Genomic DNA, 14,507 nt, shown 5'->3' on the forward strand with positions numbered 1-14,507 from the left:
ACGACAACGCACAGGGACGTTGAACTATCCCTCCCCACTGGACGGTCCTGCAGAATAGATTGCCCGGATCAGCTCACCCGAACATCCCGCCGAGCGGAGGGGAGTACAAAACTAAAGGGAGGAGGGGGGGCTGGATGATGACGAAGGCCCGGACAGTGGTCTTCAACCTGCGGACCTCCAGATGTTTCAAAACTACAACTCCCAGCATGCCCGGACAGCCGATGGCTGTCCGGGCATGCTGGGAGTTGTAGTTTGAAACATCTGGAGGTCCGCAGGTTGAAGACCACTGTTAAATCAGACATTGACAAGCGGTGATGATGAAGGGGGTGGTGTGGGATGATGACAGGGTAATGATGAAGGGGGGATGATGACGGGGGGAATGATGAAGGGGGGGATGATGACAGGGTAATGATGAAGGGGGGATGATGACAGGGTAATGATGAAGGGGGGATGATGACAGGGTAATGATGAAGGGGGGGATGATGACAGGGTAATGATGAAGGGGGGGATGATGACAGGGTAATGATGAAGGGGGGGATGATGACAGGGTAATGATGAAGGGGGGATGATGACAGGTGGTGATGATGAAGGGGGGGTGATGACAGGGTAATGATGAAGGGGGGGGATGATGACAGGGTAATGATGAAGGGGGGGGATGATGACAGGGTAATGATGAAGGGGGGATGATGACAAGGTAATGATGAAGGGGGGGATGATGACAGGGTAATGATGAAGGGGGGGATGATGACAGGGTAATGATGAAGGGAGGGGGATGATGACAGGGTAATGATGAAGGGGGGGATGATGACAGGGTAATGATGAAGGGGGGGATGATGACAGGGTAATGATGAAGGGGGGGATGATGACAGGGTAATGATGAAGGGGGGATGATGACAGGTGGTGATGATGAAGGGGGGGTAATGACAGGGTAATGATGAAGGGGGGGATGATAACAGGGTAATGATGAAGGGGGGATGATGACAAGGTAATGATGAAGGGGGGGATGATGACAAGGTAATGATGAAGGGGGGGGATGATGACAGGGTAATGATGAAGGGAGGGGGATGATGACAGGGTAATGATGAAGGGGGGGATGATGACAGGGTAATGATGAAGGGGGGATGATGACAGGTGGTGATGATGAAGGGGGGGTGATGACAGGGTAATGATGAAGGGGGGGGGTGATGACAGGGTAATGATGAAGGGGGGATGATGACAAGGTAATGATGAAGGGGGGATGATGACAAGGTAATGATGAAGGGGGGGATGATGACAGGGTAATGATGAAGGGAGGGGGATGATGACAGGGTAATGATGAAGGGGGGGATGTTGACAGGGTAATGATGAAGGGGGGGATGATGACAGGGTAATGATGAAGGGGGGGATGATGACAGGGTAATGATGAAGGGGGGGGTGATGACAGGGTAATGATGAAGGGGGGATGATGACAAGGTAATGATGAAGGGGGGATGATGACAGGTGGTGATGATGAAGGGGGGATGATGACAGGTGGTGATGATGAAGGGGGATGATGACGGGGGTCTGGATGATGACGGGGGTTTGGATGATTACAGGGGGGATGATGACAGGTGGTGATGATGAAGGGGGATGATGACGGGGGTCTGGATGATGACGGGGGTTTGGATGATTACAGGGGGGATGATGACAGGGTGATGATGATGAGGGGGTTAATGACTGGGGTCTGGATGATGACAGGGGGGGATGATGAAGGGGGATGATGACAGGGTGATGATGATGAGGAGGTTAATGACGGGGGTCTGGATGATGACAGGGGGGGATGATGACAGGGGGGATGATGTATTTTCCACCCTAGGCTTATAGTCGAGTCAATAACTTTTCCTGGGTTTTTGGGGTGAAATTAGGGGCCTCGGCTTATATTCGGGTCGGCTTATACTCGAGTATATACGGTACTTTGTAAGTCACAATTCCCATGTTCTGCTGTATATTGTTATTACTATTATGCATTAACTTTTTGATAACACTAGAGATACCATCTGCCCATTTAAGCTCTCTGCTAATGAATACCAATACTGATGGTTTTATATACAGTGATCCCTCAACTTACAATGGCCTCAGCATACAATAGTTTCAACATACAATGGTAAGTTGAAACCAGACTCAACATGCAATGTACAGACAGTCCAGATCTGTGAAACCCGTCAATGGCTGGAAGAACCGACCAATCAGAATGGGCATTCACTGGTAAAACCCCTGTATTACTGAAGTATATGCACTGACTGGTGTCTGGTAGCGCCCCCTACAGTACAGGAAGGTATTACATGTTCTGTACACTTTGCCTGTACCAGGGTTAGCTGCTCCTTTGGACACCAGGTAAGGGCGGCTCCATGTTGCTTTTTTGGGACATTGTGTGTACTGTACAGGACCCCGAAGAAGCTCCTGTCCTCTACATAGACCAGTTTTTCCCAAGCAGGGTGGCCCCAGCTTTTGCAAAACTACAACTCCCAGCATGCCCGGACAGCCTTTGGCTGTCCGGGCATGCTGGGAGTTGTAGTTTTGCAACAGCTGGAGGCTCCCTGCTTGGGAAACACTGACATAGACAGTGATTACAGCTCCCAGTAGATCCTTATTACTATTATATATAAGGATTTGCTTAATCAATATATTAGTTATCTACTTATTTTTCTTTCATTCTCACTTTTTCCTATTTTTTGGATGACATTTTGGTGCCTTTAGAACCAATTACCAGGTTTCCATAGAGTTCTGGTCTCAACATACAATGGTTTCAACTTACAATGGTCGTCCCAGAACCAATTCACATTGTAACTTGATGGACCACTGTATATGTTTTTAATTTAAAGTGAACAATAAAGCTTTGATATTTTATTGAATATACTACCGTGTGGTAGATGACATCTTATTATGTATACACTCTAAAACGGCATTTTTTACCCTAATCCAGGAACTACTAGTGCTGAATCTGATCAATAGAATATGTTTACGTCTATGAAATGTGTATTCCAAGTGTCAAGCATTTTGTAAGCTTTTTAAAATTGCATCAAATGGTGAAATGAAGTCTTCACATCCTCTCCTCGCCCTGTTATCGCTCAGCAAATGTTTGCACGGCTTTTACAGTATTTATCTGTTCTTCGCTGGCTCTTCTCTTGTGAGCACCCGGGCTAGAGTTTAGATAAAGCCGCTTTTATACCTCCTGCCTGAATATACGGCTGATCAGAGAGTATAGTGTGAACAAACACACCGCTGTGGAGAATGCAGCTTAAAATATCATAAGCCTCAGTAAAATGATGATGGGATCCTTTTTTTTTTTTTTATACCTATAAATGTCTAAAACTACTGACAGCTGAGAGTGTACTATAATGTATACAGGCTAGGCCAGTGTTTCCCAAAATTACAACTCCCAGCTTGCCCGGACAGCAAAAAAGGGTAGGTCCTACACTTTGTAAACTCCATCGGATCAGCGACATGCCAAAACTTTGACTGAAAAGAAAAGGAAAAAAGAGGCGGGCTCCTAGTGTGATACCGTCGGTGTATAGCGGGCACGCGCGGGTTAATGCACCTTACCGTAGCGGGTTGTGCTGCGGGCACAACACCTTTGTCTGCCTTCAGAATCGCATGAAGCCGTAGATATCCCGAGTCTGAGATCCCAGTGTACGGCGGTGTTAGGTAGGTGGCTGCCTCTGCGTCCTTTAACAGTGACTGGCAGGTCCGGTTTAAATGTGTAGAAATTGGGAGAAAAAACTGGGATGAGATACGGCGCCTCCTCCGGTGTGGTTGGTATGGTGATTCGGAAATAAAGATTTTAAAAACTGCCTAGTTAAAAAAAAGGCTGTTATTCTTTAGGGTGCAACTTAAAAGTTTCGAACCCGAACCGGGTTCTTTGTCAGGCAATAAGATGAGATTACAATAAGATTATTGCCTGACGAAGAACCCGGTTCGGGTTCGACACTTTTAAGTTGCACCCTAAAGAAAAACAGCCTTTTTTTTTAACTAGGCAGTTTTTAAAATCTTTATTTCCGAATCACCATACCAACCACACCGGAGGAGGCGCCGTATCTCATCCCAGTTTTTGCTCCCAATTTCTATGCCAAAACTTTGTGCCTAGATGCAATTATTTTAACTTTGCTTCACTGTCATATAACTTATGCTCCATTGTCTACAGTTAAAGGGGTATTTCGGGTTTATACATCTTATCCCCTATCCAAAGGATAGGCCGCTGCGGACCCCCACGATCTCTTTGCAACCCCCGGCTTTCTGTGCCCGGGCGCTGCCTCCGAAACGGGGACATGATGTCACAACCACGCCCCCTAGTGACGTCACGCCATGCCTCCTCCATTCATGTCTATGGGAGGACATGAATGCAGGGGGCAGGGCGCGACATCACTAAAGGGCGTGGCCGTGATGTCATGTCCTCGTCTCGGAATACCCCTTTAAGCACAGTATGCTCTTCACCAAGCACATCGAGACACCATCCTGACTGATGAGGTTGGGTGTGAAGATGTCAGCTGTGATGTTTCGGAGACACTGACGTGTGGGTCTTAATGTTAAATATCCCCTAATATCCTCTAACCTCTATTTTCATCAGAGGGGGGGGTTCTTTAAACAAATCTCCAAACTAAGTTTCACATTGGAGTCATCCTCATTATTTATGTATAGTTTTTCTTACAAAATTTGCATGGGGATCATACGTGGAAACAAACCAACTCTGTCTTCCCTTCCTCTTTCTCTATTCCTTACTCCCTTTTCTTGCTTCTTGTGTAGTTATTGTCTTTTTCCTCCAATCCTCCCGTAAAGTGGGATAAGGAAAAGGTGTCCACAGGATAAGGAATAGGTGTCTGATCGTTGGGGATAGGGGATAAGATGTCTGATCGCGGGGGTCTGCCGCTGGGGACCCCAGCGATCTTCCTGCTGCACCCAGCGTTCATTTACAGCGTCAGGTGCAGTACCAGAGGCTCGTGATGTCATGGTCACGCTCCCTCAATGCAAGTCTATGGGAGGGGCGTGACAGCCTTCACGAACCGTTCCATAGACTTGCATTGAGGGGGCATGGCCGTGACGTCACGTGCCTCCGCCCCACATCTCTAGTCATCAGGCACAGAGCGAAGTACGTGCACTGGATGTCTGGAATGCCGCAGCTGAGATAGCGGGGGTCCCAAACGGCAGGACCGCCACGAGCAGACATCTTATCCCCTATCCCCTATCCTTTGGAGTATACCAGGAAAATGCCACACTTTGGTATGTTCCCCCCCCCCCACCCCCCCCCCCTCCGTTAAAACAATAAGACCAGGTTCACACGACAGAATCCGCTGAGATTCAAAGTGTAGTATCCTGCTAGGACCATGTGGACATCCTAATAGCAAATTCAATGAGCAAGATCTGGTGGATAAACATTTTCTGACAGAAATTCCTTCTGAAAAATTCTGCTGTGTGAATGGGTTAAAGAAAAACCCATTCACTCGCATTTTACCATCAGGCAGCGGAATATCTGACCGAAACTCAGAAGCGGAATTCTGGTTGGAAGTTCCATAGTGTGAACCCAGCCTAAAAGACTGCATACTTACCTCCTCTGCTCCCTCAGCGTTGCAGCAGTCAGATCTTCAGATCCGCTCTCCTGGCTGTTGTTCTTCCTCCTCTTGATGATGTCATGCAGGAATCTTGACAATAGGATTCCTGAAGCTCCTATGTGGGTAAGGTGGTCGCTGAGTATGTACACTACAGCTCCTTTCATTGCCTGCGGGACTGCCAGGGAAAGTTGGACCCTGTATTATCAGTACTCACATGGACAATGAACGGAGTGGCAATGCACATAGCCACCATCCTTTTCAGATAGGAGCTTCAAAATCCTGTTCTTGTTTACATACATGTGCTTACCCATATTCTCTGGATAGGTGTTAAAGGGGTACTCTGCTGGAAAACTTTTTTTTTTAATCAACTGTCAACTGATGCCAGAAAGTTAAACAGATTTGTAAATTACTTTTATTTAAAAATATTAATCCTTTCAGTGCTTATCAGCTGCTGTATGCTCTACAGGAAGTTCTTTTCTTTTAGAATTTCCTTTCTGTCTGACCACAGTGCTCTCTGCTGACACCTCTGTCCATGTTAGGAACTGTCCAGAGTAGGAGTAAATCCCCATAGAAAATCTCTCCTGCTTCAAACAATTCCTGACATGGACAGAGGTGTCAGCAGAGAGCACTGTGGTCAGACAGAAAGGAAATTCAAAGAGAAAAGAACTTCCTGTGGAGCATACAGCAGCTGATAAGTACTGGAAGGATAAAGATTTTTAAATAGAAGTAATTTACAAATCTGTTTAACTTTCCGGCATCAGTTAATTAAAAAAAAAAAATGTTTTCCAGCCGAGTACTTCTAGAGATACTCCGGTGGAAACCTTTTTTTTTTTTTTTTTTTTTTTATGAATTGGTGCCAGAAAGTTAAACAGATTTGTAAATTACTTCTATTTAAAAAAAAAAAAAAAGCTTTATCCTCCCATTACTTATTAGCGGCTGTATATTACAGAGAAAGTTCTTTTGTTTTTGGATTTCTTTTTTTTTCTGTCCACAGTGCTCTCTGCTGACACCTCTGTCTGTATCAGGAACAGTCCAGAGCAGGATAGGTTTGCTATGGGGATTTGCTCCTGTTCTGGACAGTTCCTGATACAGACAGAGGTGTCAGCAGAGAGCACTGTGGACAGAAAAAAAAAATAAGAAATCCAAACACAAAAGAACTTTCTCTGTAGTATACAGCAGTTAATAAGTACTGGAAGGGTTAAGATTTTTTAATAGAAGTAATTTACAAATCTGTTTAACTTTCTGGCACCAGTTGATAAAAAAAAATGTTTTCCACCGGAGTACCCCTTTAAAGGTGACCCAACCCCTATAATATCAATTGGAACTGTGCAATGCTTTATTTCCCCTGGGGTGGCGCTGCTAGTGGGTTCATCATCAGAGAACAGCTGATCACCAGGGTTTTCTGCGATCAGCGTCTTGTTGCAGTACTATTCCAGCGAAAAAGAAATTGTTCAAAGTAGACCACGTCTTTATTTAACTTTAGTAAATGTTAATAGATTTATAGGATCCTTGTCATATAAATATCATAATATTATGGTCCCATTATAAGCTGCAAATGAAAAGAAAAAGATTCTCCTGAACAGTGTTTTCCAAACAGTGTGTCTCCAGCTGTTGCAAAACTACAAACCCTGCTTGTCATATAAATATAATAATATTATGGTCCCGTTAAAAGCTGCAAAAGAAAAGAAAAAGATTCTCTTGAACAGTGTTTTCCAAACAGTGTGTCTCCAGCTGTTGCAAAACTACAAACCCCAGCATGCCCGGACAGCCGTTGGCTGTCCGGGCATGCTGGGAGTTGTAGTTTTACAACAGCTGGAGACACCCTGTTTGGAAACACTGTTCTAGAATAACAATTTCATGCATAGAAAAAAAAGGTTCCCCTTTGATTCTTCAGCACTGGCTGTGGAGGCAGCATCTCCTCCCCCCTCCTTAGATAGGAGTTAATTAGAATACAAGAAATAATTACTTGTTATCTTCAGATCGACCTTCAGACGTCTTTGACTTGAGAACTTGGTTCTTAATATTTTTTTTTTTTCCTATAGGTATTTTTTCCGGAGTGGGAACATAGAGCACCCTGAAGATAAGCTTTATAACACCACCGTAGAGATCCTGCCTTTTGATGTAAGTGAATGTAGTAAATAATATGGGATGGGATACAGTGTATTGTTTGGAGATGTGGCTACATATATTTTTGTGACTTTTAGGTGGTTTGTCAAATATTAAAACGCGGAATATATATGTTTCTGTGCATTTTTTTAAAATACTATAATATTATTATTAATAATACTGTTGTAATAATAATAAATAGTACTGTAACACACTGGAACACACTGACTGGTCTATTTTGAAAACAATTTTGACGTGTTAAATATTTTTATTGGTTGGGTCTCAGTACTAAGACCCCCACGGATCATTAGAACATACAGGGAGATCCACATGTTATGTTATGTGCTTTATTCGCTTTATTTCAGTCCAGTTGCACTACATGGGCTCCATTATAGGTGACATGGATACTTTAAAAGGAACCTGTCATCAGGTACATGCTGCCTGAGCCATGAGTCTTAAAGGGGTACTCCGGTGGAAAACTTTTTTTTTTTTTATTAACTGGTGCCAGAAAGTTAAACAGATTTGTAAATAACTTCTAGTACTTATTAGCTGCTGAATACTACAGAGGAAATTATTTTCTTTTTTGAACACAGAGCTCTCTGCTGACATCATGACCACAGTGCTCTCTGTTGACACTTCTGCCCAGAGTAGGAGAAAATCCTTATGGAAAACATATGCTGCTCTGGACAGTTCCTAAAATGGACAGAGATGTCAGCAGAGAGCACTGTGCTCCTGATGTCAGCAGAGAGCACTGTGTTCCAAAAAGAAAATAATTTCCTCTGTAGTATTAAGCAGCTAATAAGTACTGGAAGGATTAAGATTTTTTAATAGAGGTTATTTACAAATCTGTTTAAAGGGGTACTCCGGTGAAAACCTTTTTTCTTTTAAATCAACTGGCTCCGTAAAGTTAAACAGATTTGTAAACTACTTCTATTAAAAAATCTTAATCCTTCCTGTACTAATTAGCTGCTGAATACTACAGAAGAAATTCTTTTATTTTTGGAATGCTCTCTGATGACATCACGAGCACAGTGCTCTCTGCTGACGTTATTATTATTATAATAATAAGTCTTTATTTATTTATTGTTGTCCTTAGAGGGATTTGAACCCAAGGCCCCAGCGCTGCAAGGCAGCAGTGCTAACCACTAAGCCACCATGCTGCCCTTAGCATATATCTGCTATGCACGGTTGCTAAAATGGACAGAAATGTCAGCAGAGAGCACTGTGCTCGTGATGTCATCAGTGTTCCAAAAAGAAATGAATTTCCTCTGTAGCATTCAGCAGCTAATAAGTACTGGTAGGATTAAGATTTTTTAATAGAAGTAATTTACAAATATGTTTAACTTTCCGCCACCAGTTGATTTAAAAGAAAAAAGGTTTTCACCGGAGTACCCCTTTAACTTTCTGGCACCAGTTGATTTAAAAAAAATAATAATTTCCACCGGAGTCTTTAGTGACTTCTTCCTGCCTCACCAGCCTTGGTTAATAAATCTCTTTGGGTATTGTGAAAGATCTATAATTCAAGGTTGGCAGGACAGGCAGAAGTCACTGGGGCCACCCCGATGACTCTCGGCTTAGACAGCAGGAAAGTGATGACCGACTCCCTACTTAATTTCATATGTGCCTCTACAACATTCTGATCACATTGATGCATACTTGCTAACACTCCCGATTTTAGTAGGATAGTTCTGCAAACTGGCCTCCAAAGGGGCAGTTCCCAGGCATCCTGAGGCTGGGCTTAAATGGGCACTGTCAGATCCAAAAACTTTATGTTGTTACTGATGAAAATGTAAGACCTTTTGTAATATGGTTGTTTAATTTTTTTTTTTTAAATATTTAATAAAGAAAATATATAGGCATAGGATCCCCATACCTACTGGGACACTAACCAGTTCTACAGCAGCATCAGGCTTGTCCATGAGTCATGGACAAGAGATGACTCATGGGAAAGGCTGCATTAGCAGACACACCAATCACCTCCTACCACCACGAGGAAGGGATACGCCCCCTCCCACCACACACACCAATCACCTCCCACCACTACCACAAGGTAGGGACCCGCCCCGTTTCCCTGAGAGGATTTCTAACACTGTGAGCTAATGAAAAGAGGGATTTTATAATAAACTAGCTGAGTACCCGGCGTTGCCCGGTTTTTCCTTCCTAATCCTTGTTGGGGAGGAAAATCAACAAAGGAGGAAGCTTTTGACTTCATATCCCGTCCTCATATATTGTTGTCATATCCCAACCCCATATCCCGCCCTCATATCCTGTCCCCATATCCCGACCTCCTATCCCGACCTCGTATGCCGCCCTCATATATTGTTGTCATATCCCGTCCCCGTATCCCGACCTCCTATCCCCACCTCGTATGCCGCCCTCATATATTGTTGTCATATGCCATCCCCGTATCTAGTCCCTGTATCTCGTCCCCATATCCCGTCCCTCGTGTCCTGCCCTCGTGTCCTGCCCTCGTGTCCTGCCCTCGTGTCCTGCCCTCGTGTCCCGCCCTCGTGTCCCGCCCTCGTGTCCCGCCCTCGTGTCCCGCCCTCTTGTCCCATCCTCATATCCTTTCCTCAGGTGGGACTGATTTGTGATGAAGATATTGTAAGCTGAAAATAGAAGGGACGTGGCTTTGTGGGACTGGGCGTGATTTGCAAGCCAGACCGATGCTCAAAAAGGGTAGATAATTAAAGGGGTGTGGCTTAAACAACGGGCGTGTCTTTTTGAGATGGGGTGTGGCTTGCAAGCCGGAGTGACACATTCACCAGGAGATGCAGAGTGGAGTTTGTGGAGTAAGGTACCGGAAGTCCCATATACTTGCATGAGACTTGAAACAAGTCAACAGAACATACAGCGGGTCCAGCAAAATCCTGAAATGGCACAAGGGGGTGATGAAATGGCATGGGGGTATTATCTCTAAAAGCTGTGACAAAATGTTTGCAGTAGTGGGCGGGATTGGACACAGATGTTGTGGGAGCAGGCAGGAATGGAACACACACTTTGCGGGTGATAATGGTCAGAAATTCAGCGGAGTATTATAACAGTCCCGTGCAGGGCTCTACTGTGTATCCCCACGAAATACCAAGGGCCGATCTTGGAGAAATCAGCTGGGGACTTTTGTTCATATATGAGCTCTATTCTCTGCTCAGAAGTGTGTCCTCTACAATGTCTGTGTGTCCTCTACAATGTCCTCTACAATGTCTGTAGTTAACCCTTACAGGTTTTGAATCTTAAAGGGGTATTCCGGAATCGTAACATTTCTTGGCTGGTACTGCAACTCTGCGCTATTCACTTGAATGGGACTGAGCCGCAGTACTAGGCTCAACATCAACGTACACATCAGCCATTGTACCTGGGTGAACATTGATGGTCACTGGGAGTCAATGCTTCACTATTGGGGATTGGTCATCCGTGTTTTAATCCTGGAGAACCCCTTTAACTTGACATGAACTTGCTTTTGCCGACTAAGGAATCTGTTTGATGAGTGATAAGTAGCTATTCTGGAAGGAAGTTATGAAAGTAGAAAGTAGAAAAATATAATTTCCATGTATAATTTGCTTGGTAGGGGAGAGGTCTATGCTGAATAAGAAGCTTTCTCTCATGGAAATAAGCTGGACGTACAACTTCCTGGAAAGATGTTCCGGAGAACATGTGCTTAATGTGGGGAAATGCATTCTGCAAGTGTTAAGGTTTGGAGGTCAGCCAGCATCTGGAAAAATAAAGCACGGCTTATTACTGATAAGATTTATACAACCGCCACTCACTAGAGAAGTGTGTGATATCCTTCTACTATTAACTATTAAGGTGGTGTGATAAAGTGATTCATTTATATACATACCTTTATATCTTCATGACTTTTGTAGAGCCAAAATAATGTACAGCTAAAGGTCTTAATATATCTTTATGGCAGCGTAAGCTATATTAGTGAGTGAATTACACAGCAGGGTTCCATAACTGGTGACTCTCCAGCTGTTGAAAAACTACAACTCACCTCATGGTTAAAGGGGTACTCCAGTGGATTTTTTATTTATTTATTTTTTAATCAACTGGTGCCAGAAAGTTAAACAGATTTGTAAATTACTTCTATCAAAAAATCTTAATCCTTCTAGTACTTATTAGCTGCTGAATACTACAGAGGAAATGGTTTTCTTTTTGGAACACAGAGCTCTCTGCTGACATCACGAGCACAGTGCTCTCTGCTGACACCTCTGTCCATTTTAAGAACTGTCCAGAGTAGAAGAAAATCCCCATAGCAAACATATGCTGCTCTGGACAGTTCCTAAAATGGACAGAGATGTCAGCAGAGAGCACTGTGGTCATGATGTCAGCAGAGAGCTCTGTGTTCCAAAAAGAAAATAATTTCCTCTGTAGTATTCAGCAGCTAATAAGTACTAGAAGGATTAAGATATTTTAATAGAAGTAATTTACAAATCTGTTTAACTTTCTGGCACCAGTTGATTTTTTTAAAAAAAGTGTTCCACCGGAGTACCCCTTTAAGCTCTAGAGCCACAGGTTGGGGAGCACTGCTATAGAGGAAACCTGTAGATACCATAGTAGTGTACACAGGTAATAAATCACTATAGGAAGTCAGTATATACAGTAGTTCTGTATACCGGGCATTAATCACTGTGGGAAGCCAGAATATACTGTAGTGGTGTATACCGGGGATAAATCGCTGCAAAAATCCAGTATATACCATAGTAGTGGCTACTGTGCATAAATCACTACACCAAGTCAGTATATACGATAGGGGTTTATACCAGGGCTAAATCACCATATATACAGTAGTGTATACTGAAAATAAATCACTACAGAAAGCCTGTATGTACCATTGTGGTATAAATCAGGGCTAAATCACTACAAAAAAGCCAATATACCAAAGCTGTGTATATTGGGAATTAATCACTGCAGGAAGTCAGTATATACAATAGTGGTGTATACCAGAGATAAATTGCTGCAGGAATCCGTTATATACCATAGTAGTGTATACTGTGGATAAATCACTACAGCAAGTCAGTAAATACTATAGTGGTGTATACAGGGTATAAATCACTGCAGGAAGCCAGCACATACCATAGTGTTATATCTTAAGAATAAATAACTACAGCAAGTCAGTATATGCCATAGTAGTGTATACTGGGGATAAATTGCTTAAATGGACACTGTCAGATACAAAAACTTTTGATATGTGGTAAAGCATGTATAACCAATAGGTTTTGCAATTGCTTTCATTAGAAAATTTTCAGTATTTCATACTGAAAGAGCCAGTCAGACAACTGCCCCCCTGCCTGCTTGGACACATACTAGTCCTGCTGTGTCCATGCATCATCACCTATGTCATGGACACACTCCCTTGATTGACAGCTGTGAGTGCAGGGAAAATCCTCCCACTGTCAGCTTGTGTCCCGCTGCTGTCAGTGAGGGCAAGCTGGGAGTTGTAGTTTTGCTAATGCTAGGGGAGATGTGAGCAGACAGCATACTGAGGGAGGGGGCGGAGACCTGCACAGTGAGGCCACACCCCTCCCTTTGAGAGGAATTCAGACTAGTGAGCTAAATTAAAAGTGTAATAAAAAATAAATAAAGGTGCTAGATACATAAAAATTAGATGTACATGGTCAGAATTAGGTACTGAGTGATATATTAAAATTTTTAGTTTTTTTTGTTGTATCTGACGGGTACGCTTTAAGGAAACTGCTATATACCGTAGTGTTATAAACTTGGGATAAATCGCTAGTGGAGCCCAGTAAATACCATAGCAGTATAAGCAGAAATAAATCACTATATATACCATAGCGGATTATACCAGGGATAATTCTACGCAGGGAGCCAATATATACCAAAGTAGTCTATACAGGGGTTAAATCACTGCAGGAGATCATTATATTCTATGGTAGTGTATACTGGGGATAAATCACTATAGCAAGTTAGTTAATACCATAGTTGTGTATACTGGGGATAAATCACTACAGAAATCCACTACATAACATGGTAGTGTATACTGGAGATAAATCACTAGAGGAAGCAACTATCTACCATAGTGGTATATACTGGGGATAAATCACTACAGAAATCCACTACATAACATGGTAGTGTATACTGGAGATAAATCACTAGAGGAAGCAACTATCTACCATAGTGGTATATACTGGGGATAAATCACTACAGAAATCCACTACATAACATGGTAGTGTATACTGAAGATAAATCACTAGAGGAACAACTATTTACCATAGTGGTATATACTGGAGATAAATCACTAAAGGAAGCAACTATCTACCATAGTGGTATATACTGGGGATAAATCACTAGAGGAAGCAACTATCTACCATAGTGGTATATACCGGGATAAATCACTAGAGGAAGCAACTATCTACCATAGTGGTATATACCGGGGATAAATCACTAGTGGAGCCCAGTAAATACCATAGAGGTATATACTTGGAATAAATTGCTAGTGGAGCCCAGTAAATACCATAGAGGTATATACTGGGGATAAATTGCTAGTGGAGCCCAGTAAATACCATAGTGGTATATACTGGGAATAAATTGCTAGTGGAGCCCAGTAAATACCATAGTGGTATATAATGGGGATAAATTGCTAGTGGAGCCCAGTAAATACCATAGAGGTATATACTGGGGATAAATTGCTAGTGGAGCCCAGTAAATACCATAGTGGTATATACTGGGAATAAATTGCTAGTGGAGCCCAGTAAATACCATAGTGGTATATACTGGGGATAAATCACTAGTGGAGCCCACTAAATACCATAGCGGTATATACTGGGGATAAATCACTAGTGGAGCCCAGTAAATACCATAGTGGTATATACTGGGGATAAA

General features: G+C 43.0%; 1 protein-coding gene across 2 annotated transcripts in view; it reads left to right on the top strand.

Annotated features, from left to right (window-relative positions):
- MGAT4B (alpha-1,3-mannosyl-glycoprotein 4-beta-N-acetylglucosaminyltransferase B) overlaps positions 1-14,507 on the top strand; it is a 412,865-nt gene that overhangs the window by 381,031 nt on the left and 17,327 nt on the right. For both annotated transcript variants that reach the window (XM_056517013.1, XM_056517014.1), the window contains exon 12: positions 7,604-7,682. In XM_056517013.1, coding sequence (XP_056372988.1) covers positions 7,604-7,682 — 79 coding nt within the window. The remainder of the gene's footprint in view (positions 1-7,603; positions 7,683-14,507) is intronic.

This window comes from Hyla sarda, chromosome 4 (assembly GCF_029499605.1).
Source record: "Hyla sarda isolate aHylSar1 chromosome 4, aHylSar1.hap1, whole genome shotgun sequence".
In the NCBI taxonomy this organism is placed as follows: domain Eukaryota; kingdom Metazoa; phylum Chordata; class Amphibia; order Anura; family Hylidae; genus Hyla; species Hyla sarda.